Source organism: Stegodyphus dumicola, chromosome 7, assembly GCF_044657685.1.
Source record: "Stegodyphus dumicola isolate Sdum_Otavi_A_Nest chromosome 7, ASM4465768v1".
NCBI lineage: Eukaryota > Metazoa > Arthropoda > Arachnida > Araneae > Eresidae > Stegodyphus > Stegodyphus dumicola.
In genome coordinates, this window is record NC_140774.1 from 70,201,565 (window position 1) to 70,223,407 (window position 21,843).

Sequence of the window (21,843 nt, forward strand, 5' to 3'; positions counted from 1 at the left end):
TATTATAATTAGAAGAGAAGATATTTTTTACAGTAATGTTTAAAAATTTGCTGTTGTCTTAAGATTGTGTTCCGTTGTGTTAAATATATTCGCTTCATCTTAAATCTTCTGAAGTTTAAATAGATAAACGCAGATTATAAAGGTAAATTGTCTATTTGCCCTCTGTCAAGAAACCGAAAAAACTGCCTATTTCCCTGTAAGTAACCGTAGAAACTAAGGCAATCCACCTTAGCAATTTTTTGAACTTCCAAATGTAAGCAAACATATAGTCAACTGCCGTTGCATTCCTCAGAAAACCATTCTAACTCCCCGATGAAAATAATAGAATCGCCTCTCTCATAGGCTGCCGTTTTGGGATGTAGACGCTAGTGAGACGCTCAAAAGAACGCATATCTGTTCAGAGAGAAAATGCGTTGTTTAGGTAGCAGTAGGTAGTAAATTACAATTAAGTGATTCTGAAAAGAGCTAAATAGAAAATTTCGTAAGTAATATGTATATTAATGTAAGGCTTCTAGGTTTATTTCATTATAAAGCATTAATATGTTGTTTTTTTTGTAGATACTCCTCAATTCTCTTTGAAACCTTCATAAAATGAATATTAAACGGCCTTTGTGTCTAAAGCTGAATTTTCAACAGAAAGTTACCCTTAAATTGTTATTGAAAGTTAAATCGTTAATGAACAGTGACAAATGAAAGTACTTTTTTATATCCTGTTATAATTGCATGTCTTTGCTGTATAGCGTGTCTTTGAATATAACTGGTAAGACAAAGAAATAAGAAATATTATGTATCCATTCATAAACATGTGTATATTAATATATTTCCAAAAAAATACTAATAATTTTTCATAATCTGGCAAAATATTTGTGAACCATTCCAGCTGTTCCTTTTGTAGTATGTCTGTAAACAAGAGCATCCTAAAAATTTTGTGCAAGATTCAGTTCAGACTGGCTAATCTATTCACTCAATGCTCTCAGTTTCAAAAAATTTATTACTTTGCTTGATGCAAATGATGCTTTGCTTGATGATGATTGCTTTGCTTTTCTTGGTTTGCTTGATGTGGACACAAGTTACTATCATAAAAAGAAAGTTAGGCTTTCTCTGTGGAATTTACATAGAATGTGTAAAACCTGTCATTTTAGCTGTGAATAAATATGAATCCTTTGTCAAACGTATGTAAGGATGTACCTCCACGCTTCATGATATCTTCCCTTCAACATGTCTGCACTGTCGTAATAGTCATATTCTCTAATGTTGGTGAGAATATTTTTTGTGTAGACTGTACAGATTATAAATATGTTTGAAATTAGATGTGAAACTGAGCTTCAGCTTGCCACTTCAGAAAAATCTGATCTCACTATTGTAGATTTCAGTTCTGATGTTCTCTTGACCAATTTAAGTGAGTGTTTTTTTTTTTTTTTTTTCTTCCTGTCAGTGAAACATAAATAGCCTGTCACAATATCAAGCATAGAATGACAGTTCCAAACTCAGAATTCAGCAGCCTGTTGATGAAATACCTTTTGCAGTGGGCTTTTAAAGACAGAAACCAGTGTTGTTGAAAAGCATTAGCAATTTTGACCTAGCATCTAACAGTAATCTTAGATCCTTTAAGTTGTTTCAGAACAAGACTTAGTGCCTTGAAATATTATTCCCTCTTCTCATTTCCGTAACTGTTTGCCTTATTTTTAAAATGGGTGGCAATTGTCTGCCCTAGGATGTTCCAAATGATACTTGTTTAACTTGGAAAAAATTGGTTTGATTCCATGATTGCTAAAATCATAAATGGGCAGAATGCTTGACATGTGTTTGTGGCATTATGTCCATTACAATTCAGTGTTACATTATGAAATTGGATTAGATTATGATAATTAGATTTGCCTTTTCCTCATTCCATGAAAAAAAAAATATATTAGTATGATTAGTTACTTCATGAAATACTATTATTTTTATATATGTACATAAAGAGAATTATGGACACTAGTATATTTTTCATTTATATGTAGCGTATGTGTGTATTTGTATGGATATATATTTATATAAATGCATGAATTATATTTAAGGGAAATTTTTTATTTTTAGTAAAATGCCAGGAAAGCATCGCTCTAAACCTAGAGAAACAAGGAGAGAGAAAAAAGCTCGTATTTTTGCTCTGGTTAAAACTGCAAGTGAAGCTGATGATCTGATGTGTAAATTTCCACATTTAGCAGTTTACAAAGAATATGGTTTAGATTTAAAAATCGAATATGTTAGCTCAAACAACTTAGATAAGAAATCAATGGATGAAGTATTCTGTTTGTTGAAATGTAACATGAAACTTGCATATGAAGAAAGTGATTGGGGATGGAATGATACTGCCAAAAGAAATGAACTTAGAGATGAAAGTGCAAGATATTTACTTGCTAAGGATGCTAATGGAAAAATTATTGGCTTTTCCCACTTCAGATTTGATATTGAAGAAAGTTATCCAATTCTATATTGTTATGAATTGCAGATTGACCCTGAATTTCAAAGAAAAGGTCTTGGACAACATATAATGAATGTGTTATTCTTAATAGCTCATAATTTCAAACTAGTCAAGATTGTTCTGACAGTCTTCAAGCATAATATTGCCGGACTTAATTTTTATACAAAATCAATGGCATTTCGACATGATGAAACATGCCCAAAAGAAGAAGAAGGAAAATGCTATGTCATTCTTAGCAAATTTGTGGACATGAATGAAATTAATCATTAAAGTATCCATTAAATATCACCTGATGCATTTTGATGTGCTATCATATTGCCATTTACTTATTTTGTAACTACTTCACTTTTGTTTATTAAATGACTCTTTAGTTGCAAAGAGTATCATCCTGATTTTCAAAATTTTTCTTCTTTCCTATAATGAAGTTTTAAAAGTAAGTCTTGTTTTATCTTTTCATATCTTCATTTCTTTTATCGTGAAAACTGTTAAAATGTTTTTAGTATTAAATTTTAGGCACTTCCGCAGAGAACCCGGTAAATGTAAACATCGCCAACTTTGGCGATAATAGTTCAAACCTGGTAACCCATCAGATGTATCCTATTCTCTTGTTCGAAGTTTGCAACCATTCCTCATGCGTTCATTTTGTTGAATTATTACTGTCGTTGTTAGCATTTGCAGATTTATATTCTTCTTCTCTTATTTATTATTTTTTGTGAATTTTTTAACAACGAATAGATAGAAATATTTTCGTAGATATATGCCAGTTCCCGATGGAAGGAAGAAAATATGGCGGGAGGGGTGAATGTTAATTTGTAACACGGCTGTTCACGTTGTGTTCCTTAATTATTAACAGCTCTATGAACCATGAGGTTTCCAACCGCTAAAATTTGTTTTCGTAGGCCGCAAAAATGTGCATTTTAAATAATTAAGAAATGCTTTTATTTTTATTATTGGTTATTGTCATCTAAAATTATGTGAATAAATCATTTTTAATGGCGTAAAATTTTAACAAGATAATATATTGTTAATGCTTTTCTAACAATAACCTTTCAGAGGATGGCAGGTGTGACATAAATAGATTATTAAATTGAAATAAAAAATATTGATTATCTAAGATGACAGAATAGTTCGATGCACATGGTCATCAAAATTAGCAAACCACTGCTGGTTAAGGAATATATTGTTTTCTGTGTTAACTGGAATTTAAGACAAATTTTTTTCGTATATCACGCTTAACCGGTTAATTTCAGTATATTAATACTAATTTATATTTTTAAATGAATTTTTATTTCCGTTATAAATCCTTATATATTGTCTTATGCTTAATATATTCTCTTCTGTGCTAACTTGAATTTAATACAAATTTATTTTCGTATATCACGTTTAACCGGTTAGTTTTACATCTACATGCGTATTATCTGTGAATTTTTACTACCATATGCTTAATATATTGTTTTGTCTGCTAATTTGAATTTACATAAACTAAAAATCACGTTTATGGCTCGGCTCATCGTCGATGAACGGCGAGCTTGGCGAGTAAAAATGCAACAGCGCCAACGGGTTCTCTGCGGATGAAAACCCGTATTTTGCATATGTAATAGTGTTGAAAAAGTTCTGACCATGCAAATAAAATATGCTTTTTATGAAATTGTCTGTAAAAGTTTTTCGTAAGAAGCTGTTAGTCATATATAATTGAAGATTTGTCAGGTCTGGGCCTCGCTAATGAAATTGTTTTAAAGATATTTTAAAAATTTGAAATTCTAATGAGACAGCGGTAAAATCCTAGTATACGGTGTAGCCTTGGCGCGATTTTAAAAATTATCGCCAACACCAAAAAATTACCAAAAGAACGTCTATGTATATATAGTGATAGTACACTATATACATAGTATACTATGTATAACTATATATATTCTTTGAATAGTATACTATGTATAACTATATATATTCTTTGAATAGTATACTATGTATAACTATATATATTCTTTGAATACCCGTTTACTACTTATCGTATATGTCCCGTTTTTACTGCTCATCATAAAAGTCGCCAAATCCCGTGTGCACCGGATACTAGGATTAAACCGAGACGGCTTGTTTAATTTGTGTTTTGTCATTTTTTGTATATAATTTGTATCTGAACGGGGTACAAAGAGGGAAAGCTAGAAGTAATATTTTGACCCCTTTTGGATGCAAATTAGATTTCCATAAATGTTGGAGTAATTTTCCGTGTAAAGGAACATCAGAAGTATCACAAGGGATTATCACTTATATATATACAGTAGTATATGTATTACTACCAGTAGGTTTACTACTACTGTATATATATGTATATTGATGTGATTTACAATATGATAAATATTACTTTTGCTTTTCTGTAGAGATTAAATGAATATTTTGCAGTGTTGAAAATCATATTCTTAGTCTGTTTATATAAATAGTTTTTCTTAGGATTTGAAAAGCCATGGTGTTATATTAAGTAGGAATGATTAGATGTTCTCACATAATAGAGGGGGGAAGTATTTTTCAGAGTATATCCTATGATTATGCTAAGTCTATGTAATAAAAATATGTTTTATATTATAAATCATGTCATATTAAAAATATGAAAATTTAGTATTTGTGTATTATTAAGCATAAGTGATTAATTGCCAGATATAGATGTTTATTTGCACTCACAACTGGTGATAAATAAAAAGTTGTCAGCTTAGTAACTTTATTGAAACAGTAACAAAACTATTTAAACAGGTTACTGTCTACTGCAGTATCTGATTACTTGTGTTTTGTCATCTATTTCTTTTTTATTAGCGCAATTCCAATCATTTCCTGGGCAATGTTCTTTATAATGAGATCGTAAAATTGTTAATGAGTGATCAAGATGAGCACCAAATCAGAAGTGTCCACCTATTAGATTAAAAAAAAAATAATTGAAAGAAAATACCAAGTAATTTTTTGCTACATCTGTAACATACAGTCTATGCATGGTAAAATGTGCGATTTGAAAATACTGTTAATAATTTTAGAAAAAGTATTTTAATGTCTGTTGTTATTTATGTGCCATATAGAATGTATATGGAGATGAAATTACTGTGTGTAGAGGTGCGAAAAGTTTTAAGACACTTGAAACCAAAGAAAATCCAGTTGATCTTTACATTATGGTAACTTGGCGTTTTTTTGGCGACCAACTCTCCTACAGCAACTCTCTATTTTTTTTTCCCGCCGCCATAAGTAAAGACATGTTTCTTTTCTTTTTATCTACTGAACACTTCTTCCAACAATCTACTAGCCGAATTACACTTATGCTAGAAATTTTATCTAACAAAACTGCTTAATCATGACAAATATTCACTGCAAAATTGGGAAAAAGTGCACAATACCATACTCCTTACGCGTTTTTCAAAATAACACATACACATAAACCATGTACACGCCGACTTATTTTTACTTAAAAAAACATCCCAGAATTGCACAAAATGGCATTGCGCACTCTCTTCACTATATCCATGTACACTGCTTTTTTCTCATAAATTAGAAAAATTTCACGAAAATACATGACAATTTTCTCAATCTTTAAACCCGGTAAAAAGAACATATATGAAATTACCTGATCGCGAAAAAGTATTTACCCTTTCCAAATATGAACATTTCCACATATAAAATAAATAAAATATCCAAAAACTTTTACCTCTAAATCATCTATTACATTATACACGTCACCAACGAATTCATACCGCAAGCATTACAAATACTTAGTATCAAATATTTAAATTATTTCCATGCACGTTTACTTCAACTTAAACGTATACCAAATTCCTACAAACATAAAATTCACAAAATAACTATCATTTAATTAAAATATCACTAAACCATGTACACGCCGACTTCTTTTTACTTAAAAAAAATCCCAGAATTGCACAAAAATGGCATTGCGCACACTCTTCACTATATCCATGTACACTGCTTTTTTCTCATAAATTAGAAAAATTTCACGAAAATACATGACAATTTTCTCAATCTTTAAACCCGGTAAAAAGAACATATATGAAATTACCTGATAGCGAAAAAGTATTTACCCTTTCCAAATATGAACATTTCCACATATAAAATATCCAAAAACTTTTACCTCTAAATCATCTATTACATTATACATGTCACCAATGAATTCATACTGCAACCATTACAAATACTTAGTGTCAGATATTTAAATTATTTCCATGCACGTTTACTTCAAATAAAACGTATACCAAATTCCTACAAACATAAAATTCACAAAATAACTATCATTTAATTAAAATATAATTAAATTCAAAAACACTACTTAAAATATAAATGAGCACATACATTAAATTAATACATACATAAATACCCATTTCGAATTCACTTTAGTTACGGCCATGGGATCCAAAAATTCACGAACACTGTTTCACACAACACAGAATAAAGCCAAATACAAAATTTCCAGATTTTTTCCCGATTTCCCCCTTTTTCCGATTAAAGAACCGTAGTCCATTAATATCACATGACATATCCCATGATCTCTCATTTCCCTCACACAAAATAATGCGTAATTGGAACTGAGTACTGCTCACATTATTACCAAAGTCACAGGTAGTAACCTTTATCGCCTCCAAAATGTCGCCAAACTACCAGTTACCATATTGTAAAGATCAACCGAAAATCCTTCTTACTTATATATAAATGTTTGCATGTATTCCAAATAAAAAAATTGTTACTTATATAATTATATAGTTAAAAAAATTGTTATAATTGTATAGTAAAATTATAAAAGAAGAACTAAGGTGTTAATTAATAATGTTTTCTTTATTAGTATGGACATCATTATATATATCATCAGCACTTTCCATAGACACTCATAAGGTTTCTAACATATGTTGAAAAAAAGCTTTTTCTAATCGTACAGGCAACAATTACTGTATCTCAGTGTTTCCCTACTGTGTTTCATAAACAGTTACTGGGGAAAGTGCAGAATCACCCACTGATTCATGCGTTTCTCAAAATCGCCAACTTGAAAATAACTCAAAGAATTGCACAAACTTAGTCAGTATCCATGTACACATCAACCTATTTTCACTTAAAAAAAACATCAGAGAATTGCACAAACTTGGCTCCCTTGACTTTGTCGATGTACACATCGATATGTGCCATATAAGTGGGCAATCGGCATCAACTTGAAAATAACATGTTGAATTGTACAAACTTTGTATCCATGTACACATCGACCTATTTTCACTTAAAATAAAATCAGAGAATTGCACAATCTTGGCATTGTGCACTGCCTTTGACTTTGTCCATGTACACATCGATATGCGCCATATAAGTGGGACTCTGCACTTCACCCCAGTTACTAATTGTTATGCAAAAAATTACAATACCAAAGTTAGAGAAGAAAAGAAACGTGTGCTTTTTATGCATTTAACAAAATTTAAAATAATTTTTAAAAAAACTTAAAAGATAAAGCATGAAGCAAAGTGGTTTGAATCACAGCTGTAAAAGATTAAGTGATGTAGCATGATGTCAGGTGACTGACATTTTCGACAAAATGCTTTTCTGTTGTGTGCTCAGAAGTAAAGTGTTTCATTGTCACTTTTAGTATTGTAAAAATTCATTTAATTAGTTTCCTTTGGACTTCTTACTCTCTTTATCTTCTTTTTGAAATTTGTGCAAGGCAGATTTTTCACAAATTCTCTGCAGTAAAATAGGTTTCTAGTATTGTGCTTGACATTAAAAGAATTTGTAATTCAAAGTCTCAGATATATTGAAGTCATTGAAAACTAAAAATATTAAAATTTTTTAATATTATTTGTTTCATTTAATTAGATTTATGTCATTTTTTGTGAAAATAAAAAATTGAAAACTTTTTTTTTTTTTTTTTTTTTTTTTTTTTACTGGATGATATAAAATTGGAATAAATGTTTATTTTATTTAATATATCTGTGTTATCATTTATCATAACTGAAAACTCAAATTTACTCTAGTGTTCTTTAGAACTTAAAAGTGTTCCACAATGAGAGAAGTGTGGGAAACACTACTTATTTGATGGGATCTATATTATATTCAATATGTCAGTACTTGAATTCATTGGGAATTAAATAAGCAAATTTTTTTATGTTCCTCATAAATAGTCTCTGATTAGTCTTTAGGAATTCTCATATAATAATGGCAACATTTCTATGAAGTCACTACCATTCATAAGAAGCTTATATATAGATAACGCTCATTTTGTGTCACCCAGTTAAGCTGATTAGTAATTTGGCTGTATGTAAGTACAGTCAAATACCGAAAATTCGCGTTGCCTCTCAAAATATAAACGTTCAGTTTATAGGTTTCGGAAACTGCAACATGGAGTATGAAATATCGAAGAAAAAATATTTTACCGGATAATGACATTACCGAATAAAATGAGTCATAACGGAAATACCAAATTATTGACATCATGATAAAAGTTTTTTTCCCTCCAGTCTTCATAGAGGTAATAAAGCAGATTATTCACTTAAATCTTCTTTCAAGTACACGATTCACGTTGTTGTACTTTCTGAGCTTTGTTATTTCACGAGATTGTTTAGTGCTGCTGTTTTTTTTTATCCGGATATTTTGTGGGAAAATTAAGAATATTTTAAATTTCAACGCTTTTTAATACAGTGACAGATAAAAAAACACACTCATGATTTTACTGCTTGCAACGCTGAAAAACTTAAACATGTTGCATTCACAGTAATACAAAAAGTGGAAATTTTGCAAAAGATGAAAGGCAGGTGCTACTCCTCAGTTTATAGCAGATTCATATGGAATTGCAACACGTACCATGTATGATATATGGAAAAATAAAGAAAGCTGTTCAAATTTTACAGCAACAGTTATTCTAATACCGGAAATCTTTACACGAGGCGAAATCGGCAAACCTCGATGCCGTCTCGTACGAGTGGTTCTGGCAGTGGCCCAACTGATGGGATACCAATTTCAGGACTTCTGAGAGAAAAGGGGAAGCAGATCATGCTGATTTAAAAATAGAGGAGCTTAATGTAAATGAATAATATCATAAATTTATATATCTAATAATAATTTAATGCATATAATAAATTATTGTAATAATGTATATAATAATTTAATTAAATGTATCTTAATACGCCTTATTTATTTTGCACTTTTAGCATGAATATTATGATTTATCCTTTCTGTTCCAAAATCCGCACAACCTCTGGTCTCGAGCTTTGCGGATTTCTGGACTTTTACTGTAATAGTCTTCAGTTTTTTTCATTTTTATAAAATGGCAGTCAGTATATTAATGTTGATACTTTCTGATTATATGTACACCCACCATAAAGTCATGATCTCATTGCTGACAATGGGAGAAATATTTGTTTGGGTATGTTTACTTGCATTTATTTCAGTGATGCTTCCAGCGCTATCTATTTTTTCTTCTTTTTTTTCCTTACAAGATGCATACATTACTAGATCTTTCGCACTTTTCTTCAACCATGCACGGCTTTATCAGTGGCCGAGTTGTTAATAACTGCTTAACCCTCCACATATGGCTCTTGCAATTTCCACGGGATACGAAATCCATCTCATAACATGGGTCGCATGAAAATAGCATGCGTAAGAATGTTTTTTAAAATTAAGAACAAACTATTAAAATTTCTGCATTATACTAATTTTGTTTATAAAGATGTAAATAGTAATATATAAAGATAGAGAATATAAAAGAAAAAAAGCCCCGTTTTCAGAACTAGAATGTGTCCAAATCGTGATGTATGTGGAGGGTTAATGACTTCAACGTGAGTTTGGTCCCAAGCGAACTGGCTAGCAGTATGCTTGATTTTTTATAGATTTTCCCATGCTTATAATAAATACATGTAATGTGAATATGGGCCAGTTTATTTTAAATAGTCTTATGAAGGCATCCTTCCTTCTAGGCAGATAGCTCATGTACTTTGCCATATTCTAATAACCTAAACCTTTTCCCATATACACAGTAATTTGTGCTTTAAAAAAAAAAAAAACGTAAAATCTGAAGGCTTTTTAGATTTTTTTTCTTTCATTTATAGACACATGCAGGTTTTGAGAGCATTTGACTAAAAATATTTAAAAACAGTTTATCTTTAGAACTTCCAATAGACCGTCTCGCGTGCTGGAGATAAAAATGTTATTCCCTACAGTATTGCCACTGCTTGCTTTAAAATTGTTCAGTTTTTTCAAAAATTCGTTAAAAGTTTTATGAAATATGAAATAAACAATAAAACAAATCCAGGCTTTCAGTTGCGCATACTCGGGTGGAGGACTATGTTATTCAAAATTTCATGACTCTAGGTACCATTGTTTTTCCAAAGTGCAAGAAACATGCATACATTCATGCAGATTTTTGATTATTTAATTTTTTTAAATCTAATACAGGGCGATAAGATTTGGTGGTAACAATTTGAAAAGTGATTCAATGTAAAGTGTTGTTTCGAGACTAATAGCTCTTCTGGGCTAATGCCCCTTTGGACTAAAAATTTCAGACAATTGCACAACTTTGACACACCAAAACCCTATAATAAATAGGGAAAAAAAGGATCTTGTGATGCTTTTAATTAATGTACACTGCACAAAGATAAGAATTTTTTAATATGTTTGAATGTCTATAGTACATTAAAGTTGCATCAATTCTGTCCTTATGTAAATATGTTTTATAATGTTGTTTCCGTAAATATGCTTATGCAAATATGTTTATAAATTTTGTAAATAAATTTTATATTTAGTAATCTTGCTTTATAGTATAATAATTTAAAAAAAAACTAGCCAGCTTAAATAGCAAAAATCATTTATTCCATTTAACAAAAATCTCTTTCTCATAATTCACCTATCGACATGCATACTGCTATCTGCAAACAAAATATTTTGTGTAACAAATGGGTCATTTATGGTAGGGAAAAATGCTGCCAAATTTATGTACTGTACATAACCCTTCTCTCAAAAATGGTCAAATGTCCTAGTTAAGTGCGTACTTTTGATTATCCAGGCTAATGCCAGGGAAGCTGGTCACACATACTCCAAACTTTCTCAGTATGCATATTATTTAGCATATTTCTTTAAAAAAGTCAGTAATTTTACTTCATTTTGAGGCATTTAAATATTCTTTGAATTTCGCTGCATGTTTTTCAAAGGGCTGTTTCATCGTTCTGTTCGCTGTAAATTATCGTTCAAAATAAAAAATGAAACTGAAATTTTGAAGTCAAATAATAATAGGGTAATATTTACATCAATGAACAGACTAGCTAAAAATGCTCTGAGGAAAAATTTTGATGTTAGATGACTTGAAGAACCTAAGAATAAGAAGCGCAGGGATTCAATTTGTAGACTTTTTCCGATCCATTGCAGTTGTGGTGTTTCTTGTCTTGCTGAACATCCGGACCACACTGGTATATATGACAGTTCCTTGTGCACTTTGTGCAACGAGAATTTTGGGATGGACAGAGATCATTTGCTAAAATGTTCCTCATTGAAGGAAGAAAACTGTACAGTCTATATTGGCAGGCTAGAGAGTTGATTCAAGAACTATTTTTTTTTAATACTTAATATACTCATATGTTATTTCTTTTTCCAGTTTCGATGTAGTTATTGTTATTGTAATGAGGTTAATTACTATTTTGTCTTATTGTACTTCTGTTTTTGTATTTTTTGATGCTCTAGTACATATTTGATGCTTGGGGGCCAATGATGATCAAGTGCCTGTGTGATTTAAAAAAAAATCTCCTTTGTTTGACAATAGAATTTCATCAGAAGCCATTGATATCTTAAGATTAATGTAATTGTCAGTACATTCACTTTTATTGTCAGTACTCCTCTGTGCCTCTTCTAATCTTGTAACATTTGAAAAAATATCCACATCACTCAAACATTGGAAGCCTGTCTTAGTAAAATAACCATCAAACATTCCTAGATGTTTTCCTGATCGACATTTTCAAAGATTATTACATTTTCCGGGGGGCATACAACTTCAGTTATTCCTTCTATTTCATAATTAGATATATGTATACATGCAGAAGGAATTGTACGAGACAATTATTGAATCTAAAACTAAAGACTATTCAGTGGTTTTAGTGCATGCTTAGATTTATGCATTTGTTTTTTACATCCTCTCATGCATAGCTTGTAAGTGTGCACGTATGAGCACTGCCAAACACAGATAATTCGCAAATCAGGTAATCGAAAGTACACTGTAATTTATTTTTCGGCTTGCCAATCTGTGATGGTATACAATTGTATTTTATGCCCATTTCCAGATATTCAAGTGAAAGATAAAATACCTCTTTTACGGAATAATGTTTCATTTTAACTTAATGGTGAATTGAAAATTGTCAAAATTTGAATCCCCCAGCAAAACAATTATTTCATGTTTCTTATTATTTAATTTTGTGATATCTTGTGAAAATGAATTGTACCCAACATGGTGATTAATTGGTGGTCACCAATAAAACCAACAAATACCTTAAATTTAAACAAAAAAAAAAAAAAAAAAAAAAAAAAAAAAAATACACAACGGAGTAAGTGCACAGATTATTGTAGAACATTTTTAATTGCTTTCTCTTATGCCCTCTTATAACAAGATAGATCGCTTCCTGCAAAATACTGTGTTGTGTGAAACTATGCTATACAAGACTAATAACCAATAGAATATAGACCAGCCATTCTCGACCTTTTAACTATTGCGCACCATCTAAACAATAACTGAAAAACTTTAATACCACCACTACATTTTACATTGATTATTTTTCAATTTCTCAATAGAAATATTAAACATATATATTTTGCAATCTGCACAAACTATTCGCTATTTGTATTAAACAAGCACACATAAAAAAATATTAGATTAAATTTGGTTACCATTTTAATTATCAAAATTTAGAGTGAAATTTAGGTCTGTTAAAGAGAGCTAAATTTCTTTGTGTCTAGTCTTATTTTACTTAGTTTTAATCATAAATTAGGATCCACATCTCATTTTATTTTTTCAATATAACATGGAAGAAAATCTTTGTTTACAGAAATAGTTTCTGCAAAAAGGCAATAAAAATTTAATAGCTTTGTTTGAAATGCCTTTAAATTCTTTTCAGTTCAGCCAAAAGTTAAGAAGTGTGTTATTTTTAAAGTCATCAGTTAGAGTTCGATCACAGGAAACTCCTATCAATTGTTCTTTTTCTTCATGAGATAACATTTTAGATACAATTGAACAAACTGGATTTCTAATACAATTATCTTTGTTATAATCCTCAGGAAAATATATGTTGTAATTATTTATCAAATTGTGATTTTTAATGTCGGATGCCAATTCTTTTATTTTCAAGTTACTTTCAGTTAGAAAACTTTCAAAAAGTGGTAAAAAGCTTAAAATATTATTATCCAATTCTTTGATTATTAGCTCAAGTTTTTTTATTGTTGCATTTATTTTATTTTTAATTGTAAATAAGTTAATACTTTGCCCTTATAGCCCTAAATTTAATTCATTTATCTTTCTAAAATTATCACCCAAACATGCTAAACACACCAACTATAATTTACTAAATGAACATTTTTGCAATTAAAATTTTGGATCGCAACGGAAAATTTCAATTTCTGATCAAAGTTCAAAAAGACGATTTAAAACTTTGCCTCTGGATAACCGCCTTACTTCGAAATGTAAGAAAAGCGTTTTTTGTTCACTGCATGTCTCTTGGCATAAAATTGTAAATATTTTTGAATTTAAAGCTTAGCTTTTAATAAAATTAACAATCTTCACAGCTTTGATTTTAAACGATTTTCAGATTTTGAGGGATTGTTTTGACTACTAAAGCTTCACTATGAATGGAGCAGTGAGTAAATTTAGTTTCAAGTGCGACTTTCTTTATCTGTGAAATAACATCGGAATGTTTTCCTGTTAATGCACGAGCTTCGTCACTGCATACAGCAATGAAGTTATTCCAAGGAATATCATCCTCAGACATTAAATTGTCAATTACTTTAAAAATTTAATTTGCAGTTACTCTGTTATGAAGAGATTCAGCAAATAAATACTCTTCAGGAATTTGTTTATCTCCTTCTAAAGGTATGTAAACTAATAATTAAACAAAGTTCGTTATATCAGTATTTTTATCTAATTGTAATGCGAAATACTCACTATGTTTTATTTTTTGAATAAGTGTCTCTTGAAATTTCCATGATATTAGCCATTTCATGAATTCATCGACATACTGCATCATTTGATAACAGAATACAGTCAAAAGTCTTTAATCCGGACTCGTCAGGACTTCGGCAATTCCGGATTATTGATCATCAGTTTAAATCTGGTAAGATGGCATGCAGAAATTATAAAATTAAAAATATGAAAACATAATTTATGAAATAAAGAGCAATTATGATCTAAAGGGTATAAGCATTTACTGAAAAAAGCTTAATATTTATTTGTTTACTTTATTAAACATTTCTTTTAACATGCGCATGCATAAAGCATACGGTACGCATAATCAAAATTACAAAATTGTAACCAAAAAACTATTTGATGTGTATTCGTGATATTTATAATGATGAGGAATTTGATTTAAATCATATCAAAGACGGAGTACCTCGAGATGAAATACAACATTTAGTAAGGAATTATAAGCCGAATAAAATAAAAACATCTGCCCTGAAGATAAGGACAGTGCTGACAGATCAACTTCCAGTTAATTGCACACTGTGCCCCCCCCTCAGAGCAGTGTGAAATTGATAAACAGATTTCGGAATGGTTAGAGAAACAAAGGCTATGCCTTTATCCATTTTTTTGCAGCAATTCCACTTTTTGTTTGATGGACATCGAAACATGCTTTCACTTTGTAGATCCTTTGCAGCTCCAGAATCGGAAATTCTTTTTGACATAATCGAAAGTTCAAGCTTACTTTTATAAAATTGCTCTAACAGTCTGTAAAAAATAATAAGCCGGATCCAATTAGAAGATTAAGGAACAATGCAATCTGCAACATTAACTGAAATAGATAATTTTAGCTTAGCTTATACCGTCCGTTCGTTATACATTAAATGTGCATGCGTAAACATATTAACGCATGCGCAGAAAGTTTGTAACTTTGAGTTCCAGATTATAGATCATTCCGGATTAAAGACTTTTGACTGTATTATTAAATTCATTAGCTGCTCTTTCATTGAATAATGCTAAAACGATATCTTTAGCTGCTGGTAATATAAGGTTTTCTTCTATAGTGGGGGCCTGCCCAGTCTTAATTATTAGGTAACTAGCTTCCAAAGCTTTTTTCATTTGAAGTAACAAAATCTTTCATTACTTGTTTACTATTTTTGAACTGTGCTGATTTCCTTTTAAAATATTCTTCAGAGTTATCCTCTAAACTGGCGTGCTTAGATTCAACATGTCTTTTAAGAAACAATGTTTTCATGCTTTGATTGGATAATAGTTCACCGCTAACAACACATCAACGTTGAGGGTCCATTTCATCTTTATTCCAAGTAAACCCAAATGATAAATAACTTATTATTTTTTCTATAAACAATTTTTCTTTCTTTTTTTGATATCTTAGTGCTAGTAAGTTGTCATGGATCCAACATCTAATGCATTATCAATTTTCCACTTAGTCAATCCTAACCATTTTTTCATTTTGAAAAATCTAGGTTTGTTTTATTATTTTTTCACAAATATTTAAATGCACAATATATCACAAGTTCTTCAGAAACAAACGACTATATTCTCAAATCGTGAACGAAAGTAAGAAACACAAAGCAACAAGAAGAGAAAATACCTGCTGTTAGAAACAGCAAATCGAGGGGTATATATATAAAAAAAAAAAAAAAAAAAAAAGAGAGAGAGAGAGAGATTCTAATTGAAAATAGAGCATTATCAGCCCAGAAATGGTGGCGCATAATGTGTAGACATGCTAATAAATCAATCAACTTTAAAAGAATAAACCATATACTATTATCTTTTTATAAGAACTTATTTTTATTTCATATTAAATACAACCACCATTGCTGTTACTCCTTTTAAAACATCATTTATGACAAATTTTGTTATGTCTATGGTTAGAAGAATATTTGTGAAAATAAAAGCAGATTATTTTTGTAAAGTCTATGAGCATCTATTGACCTTGAACAAAGTTCATATCTAAATTTAAAGAGTGTTAAGAGAAAAAAAGAATGTTGAAGTATTTAATTTTGAATTTAATAGTTAAAAATACTTTGCTTCTTTGCATACCACCTATACTTCTCTTGCATAATACCGGTTGAAAATTGCTGATATACATTCAGAAAACTAAATTTTAAAATGCATTTTTTTCTCACCGTTGCCTCATTTAAACTTAAACTTTTTTTCATTGCAAGATGCCTTTTCTCCTTTTAACAAACAGTTCAATATTTGTATTTTCATCTCTAAAGAAATATTCTTTTTGAAGTTGTCCTTTTACTTTCAGACATGGTTAGAGATTGAAATATATTTTGTAATAATTATTCCCCAAAATGACAAAGGAAATTAGTTATATATACCCCCTTTTTTGTTTCCAAGTTTCTTTCAAAATCACACTAGTGTAAATGATGTGCACAATTCAATTTCAAAATATTTTGATTTTAAAAAATGCAGTTATTCTCAGAATTTATTATATTTTTGTGTATAAATAAATAAATTGTTATTGTTACTACAAACAATGGCACAGTAACTTAATTTCATACATGCTTAATATAAAAATATGTACCCCTTGCAAAAAAGTAAGGGGAGACAGCTGTATGTCTGTCGTTCTACCGGACTGATTGTCGAAATTTAACGTGTTTTCTGTGTCTCGAAAGCGCGACATATGATATATATTCAATTTATATATAGCATTATTCTAAGATAGGTATTTTGACACAAAATTGGACTTTTCCTCAAATAACATACCAATTTTTTTCCATATTTCAATTCTACAACTCGGATTATGCCAAAGTTTTGTAATAATCTCAGAAGTATTGTCAAAAAATTAGCAGACAAAATTTTAGCTCAATCAAGACAAGGAAAATGCAAGTTAAATTTTGAAAAGCAGAAAGGGAGATATAGAATCGTCTCCTTTTTGTGTGCAAGATTACATACATAAAGTTTTATAAGATGTTCTATGCATATTCATTAACATGCTAGAATGAAACTGTATAGTAGGAGTTTTATAAGTGTGATACCTATATGTTGCCGACATGTCAATAATTTATCTTTATCAAGCTGAAATAGGCATTCTGTTTTGTGCAAGGTATTAGAAAATCTTTTATCAATTAAAATAATGTAGTTATAAATTTATATAGATTTTTAGTTGGACTTATTGTAAAATAAATGTATTTGAAAATATTTCAGTTAGATTATTCAAATAAAATTAAACAGAAGTTTGTTATCAGGGTTGTTTGTCCATGATGACCACAATTCTAGAGCCAAGCAGAGTAAATTGAGATAGACTGTTAACTTAAAACTAAACTGGTGGTCACTAGCATGGTATAAACATTCTTAAGAACTGAATTTGTTGCTTTTAAATCACACAGTTATTAATTAATTAAATTTGAAAAATAAAGATTTCATGCTTTTTCAAATGCTTAGGTGCACGAGGACACTTTTCACAAGCTTCTGGACCTGAGCCAAATCCTGAGTGAAATTAGCATTTCCATAGCATAACATGGAAAAGTGTCTGAAGTGAGATCGGATACTACAGTCAAAAGTCGTTAATCCTGACTCATCGGGACTTCGGCGATTCCGGATTATAGATCATCAGTTTAAATCTCGTAAGATGGCATGCAGAAATTCTAAAATTAAAAATATGAAACCGTAATTTATGAAATAAAGAACAATTATGATCTAAAGGGTATCAAAATTTGCAAAAAGAAAAAGCTTAATATTTATTTGTTTACTTTATTCAACATTTCTTTCAATGTAAGTTGTTTAAGTTTTGCTTCGTTTCATGTGATAATACTTTCTCTTTAATTCTATTAAACAGACATAATTTCTTGTTCAGAAACAAAGTTCCGCTGTTCAAGTCCTATAATTGCTGTGTCGAGAACACCGACTAATTTGTCAATCGAAATTTTTTCGTTTTCAATAACCTCTGTCACTTTTCTTCGCTATCGGAAGCGAATTATAATGACGAGGAACTTGTTTTAAATCATATCAAAGACGGAGTATATCGAGATGAAATACTACATTTGGTAAAGAAATTATAAGCCAAATAAAATAAAAACATCTGCGCTGAACATAAGGATAGTGTTGACAGATCAACTTCCAATTCATTACGTCGCGGCGTTCCCCCCGCCGAGCAGCGTGAAATTGATAAACAGATTTCGGATTTCAAAACATACTTTCGCTTTAGATCCTTTACATATTAACAAATATATATCGGAAATTCTATTTGATATAATCGAAAGTTTAAGCTTACTTTTATAAAATTGCTCTTACAGTCTGCAAAAAATAATAAGCCGGATCCAATTCGAAAATTAAGGAACAACGCAATCATCAACATTAACTGAAATAGATAATTAGATAATTTTAGCTTATACGTCCATTATACATAAAACGCGCACGCGAAAACGTATTCTGCACTTGCGCACACTCATATGCGCAGTCGTAAAAGGTCTTACGCACACGCGCAAACGCCTATGCGCATGTGTCAACGCGGCGCATGCGCAGAAAGTTTTTAGTTTTGAGGTCCGGATTATAGATCATTCCGAATTATGGGTGTCCGAATTAACGACTTTTGACTGTATAAGCCTAATCTCACGAAAAGCTTTAGAAGTCTTGAGATGTAGTAGTTCTTCCGTGTAGACCAAGTTGGTTAATGGCATGATTGAGCTACTGTCCAACATAGCAAAACTATGAAATCTGACTAAATTTAAGAAGATAAATTACAAATTTCATTTTTCATGCAGTGGCAACACTTGCAAAATTACATAGATGATAAATGCAAAGTTGTGTAATGGTCCAAAAAATTTGGAGAGTTTTACTTAGGATCTTCCTAATATGAAAATTAAATTAAATGGTATTTTTGATCTATGGGCTGATAATCACTACAGGTGGGCAAAACTGCTTTTTTATGGGATCAGATTGCTCACTGAACTGAATTGGTTTTTTTCTACGAGCCATCGCTTACTAATAACATTCATGAATAAGATCACAAACAAGTAAATCAAGATTGGCATGCAAGAATGGAGCAAAGAATAGAAAGAGTACTGGGATAGGAAGAATCGACCCTCTGAAACCACTCTTTCCCTGATTTCTTTCAACTGTAGTTTTGAGATTTCCTGAAACCTTTTTTCGACATAGAACTAAAAATAAAATTCTAGAATAAAAGAGTGTTAAAAAACTCATTTTTACATGGAAGGATAAACATTCTTTTCTCCAGTAAAATGTGAGTAGAATTTTTCTGGCATGCTTCCAACAAGAGCTCTTCGTGAGTAAATTTTAAAATAGTTACCACTCTTTTTTGATGAATTAGTGTTCACCAACTGAGAAAAGTGAAAAATTTTGTGAACAAATAGCACACCTCTAATAGTTACCTGTGGGAAAGTACAGTAAAATTATATAACATTTTAAAATAAAATCCGAGCAAAGAGTCATTGGTGTCAAACCATAAATCATCAGTATGGGGCAATACAATACTGAATATTAAAATAAAACCAAAGGGCACTAGTACCTAAAGGCAGTCAATCACCAGCACTTTATGGGTTGATGGTCACCTTTATATCATTGGATGACCAAAATAAATTTTAACTAAATTATGCTAATGACCATCAAAGTCACTAGTTGCTGGTGATATTAAGATGGATGGTCTTCAGAACAAAGCAATGAAATTGAAAGAAGTCTCGTGCTAGTTTGTTCTGAAATTGAATTTCATCAGTGATTAAATTTTTAGCAAAAGAATGTTAATCCCAAAGAAGTAAAACAATGCTGATTATAGCATTATTATTATTATTCGATCATGCATATGCTGATTCATTTCCTTCCTATTTTAGAGTGAAAGAATGGGTAAAATAGTTTTGCATGGATTAAGAATCCTTAAAAGATGATTGTCATGAAGGTTGAAAATTGGAGCCATTGACATCAGAAGATATTACATGTCCAAGAAGAAATATTGAGTGTTAGGAGATTGAAAGTCCACGAGATAGCAACAAGATCGGATCTGCCTAAAACAACTGTTTTTTATATTCTATATGAACATAGTCTTTGTAAGTGGGTATTTGATTTCATTCAAAAACAGCAATATGGGTTTAAGGAGCTTTACCCTCCTTTATAATTTAGTTTTAGTTTTAAGTGATTATTATCTGTCCTCCAAACTGAATTCTGACCTCTGTGGAAGAATTCCAAGTCTCTTTAGAGACTTAGGTACTTAAGGAAAATCCCATCGACCACAAGAGACGACACCAATCGCACCAAACCAAAAAAAAAAAAAATTACTAGATACAAGAAAAATGTTCTATTCTTATTTTTCTTCAAATTTATTATATTATCTTTTATTTATATTTAATTTTTCATTAAAAATTTCCATTATTTTTTGTTAAGGTGGTACACTGTAAAAGCAGTTATTTTCACTAGGTTTTAATTTAATCGCCAGTAAGATTCCATAACTCTGGAAATATTCAACAGCATGCTCTTCTGTAATAGGCAGGTCCTGAATTTTAATCTTTTTTTTTCCAAAAATGCATGATACAGAGAAAAAAATAAGTCTTTACTCAACTAACACGTGTTAGTTACTTGATAGAATAATAACTAACACATGTAATCAAGGTTACACCAAACCCATCATGTTTGAAGACTATTTTTCCATTTTGGGGGCAAAATAGTGTAGTTTGCGGTCTTTTCTTTAATAGGTAAAAATGATCGACGGGATTTTCTGTAAGTATCGAGACTTAGTGATGGTGATAGGAAAAGAGCAGTTATGCAGCATTTTGAGGACAAAGCTTTAGATTATTATTTCAGAACATAACTGCTCGGTAAATGATGTGAAAAGTGGATCAAGGTAAAAGATCATATTGAAAAATAAACCATTCACATTTTTTTTTTTATTTCCTTTAAAAGTATATTAGGTCGGAAAATTTTAGATCTACTTTTATAGTTATAACATAGTATTCCAAAAATTTTGGAAAGAAATTAGGAAATTTCTATTGTCAAAAGTTTTATTATAAATTGAAATAAGTATTAATATTTATAAAACACGCTATTTTTGAAAGGCATCATAAAATATCTTTAGGCTCTTTCTTATTAAATAATTACTAAAGAATGGAAAATGCATATTTATTTATATATTGTGCATAAATAATCAGATGCTGATTTTCCATTTTTCCTTGTTCCTAAGCGTCACAAAATCATTTTGGGCCTAGTTAATACACATATATAGAAAGTACAGGTTTCT

General features: G+C 30.4%; 1 protein-coding gene across 1 annotated transcript; it reads left to right on the plus strand.

Annotated features, from left to right (window-relative positions):
- Positions 1-254: 254 nt before the first annotated feature.
- Naa40 (N-alpha-acetyltransferase 40) lies at positions 255-17,346 on the plus strand. Its single transcript, XM_035374954.2, has 2 exons — positions 255-481; positions 2,080-17,346. The coding sequence occupies exon 2, from the start codon at positions 2,084-2,086 to the stop codon at positions 2,732-2,734; it is 651 nt and encodes a 216-aa protein (XP_035230845.1). The 5' UTR covers positions 255-481; positions 2,080-2,083; the 3' UTR covers positions 2,735-17,346.
- Positions 17,347-21,843: the final 4,497 nt, after the last annotated feature.

Bases quoted from the DNA above. Each gene is read 5' to 3' on its own strand.
- Naa40 (XM_035374954.2), top strand. From the start codon at position 2,084: ATGCCAGGAAAGCATCGCTCTAAACCTAGAGAAACAAGGAGAGAGAAA.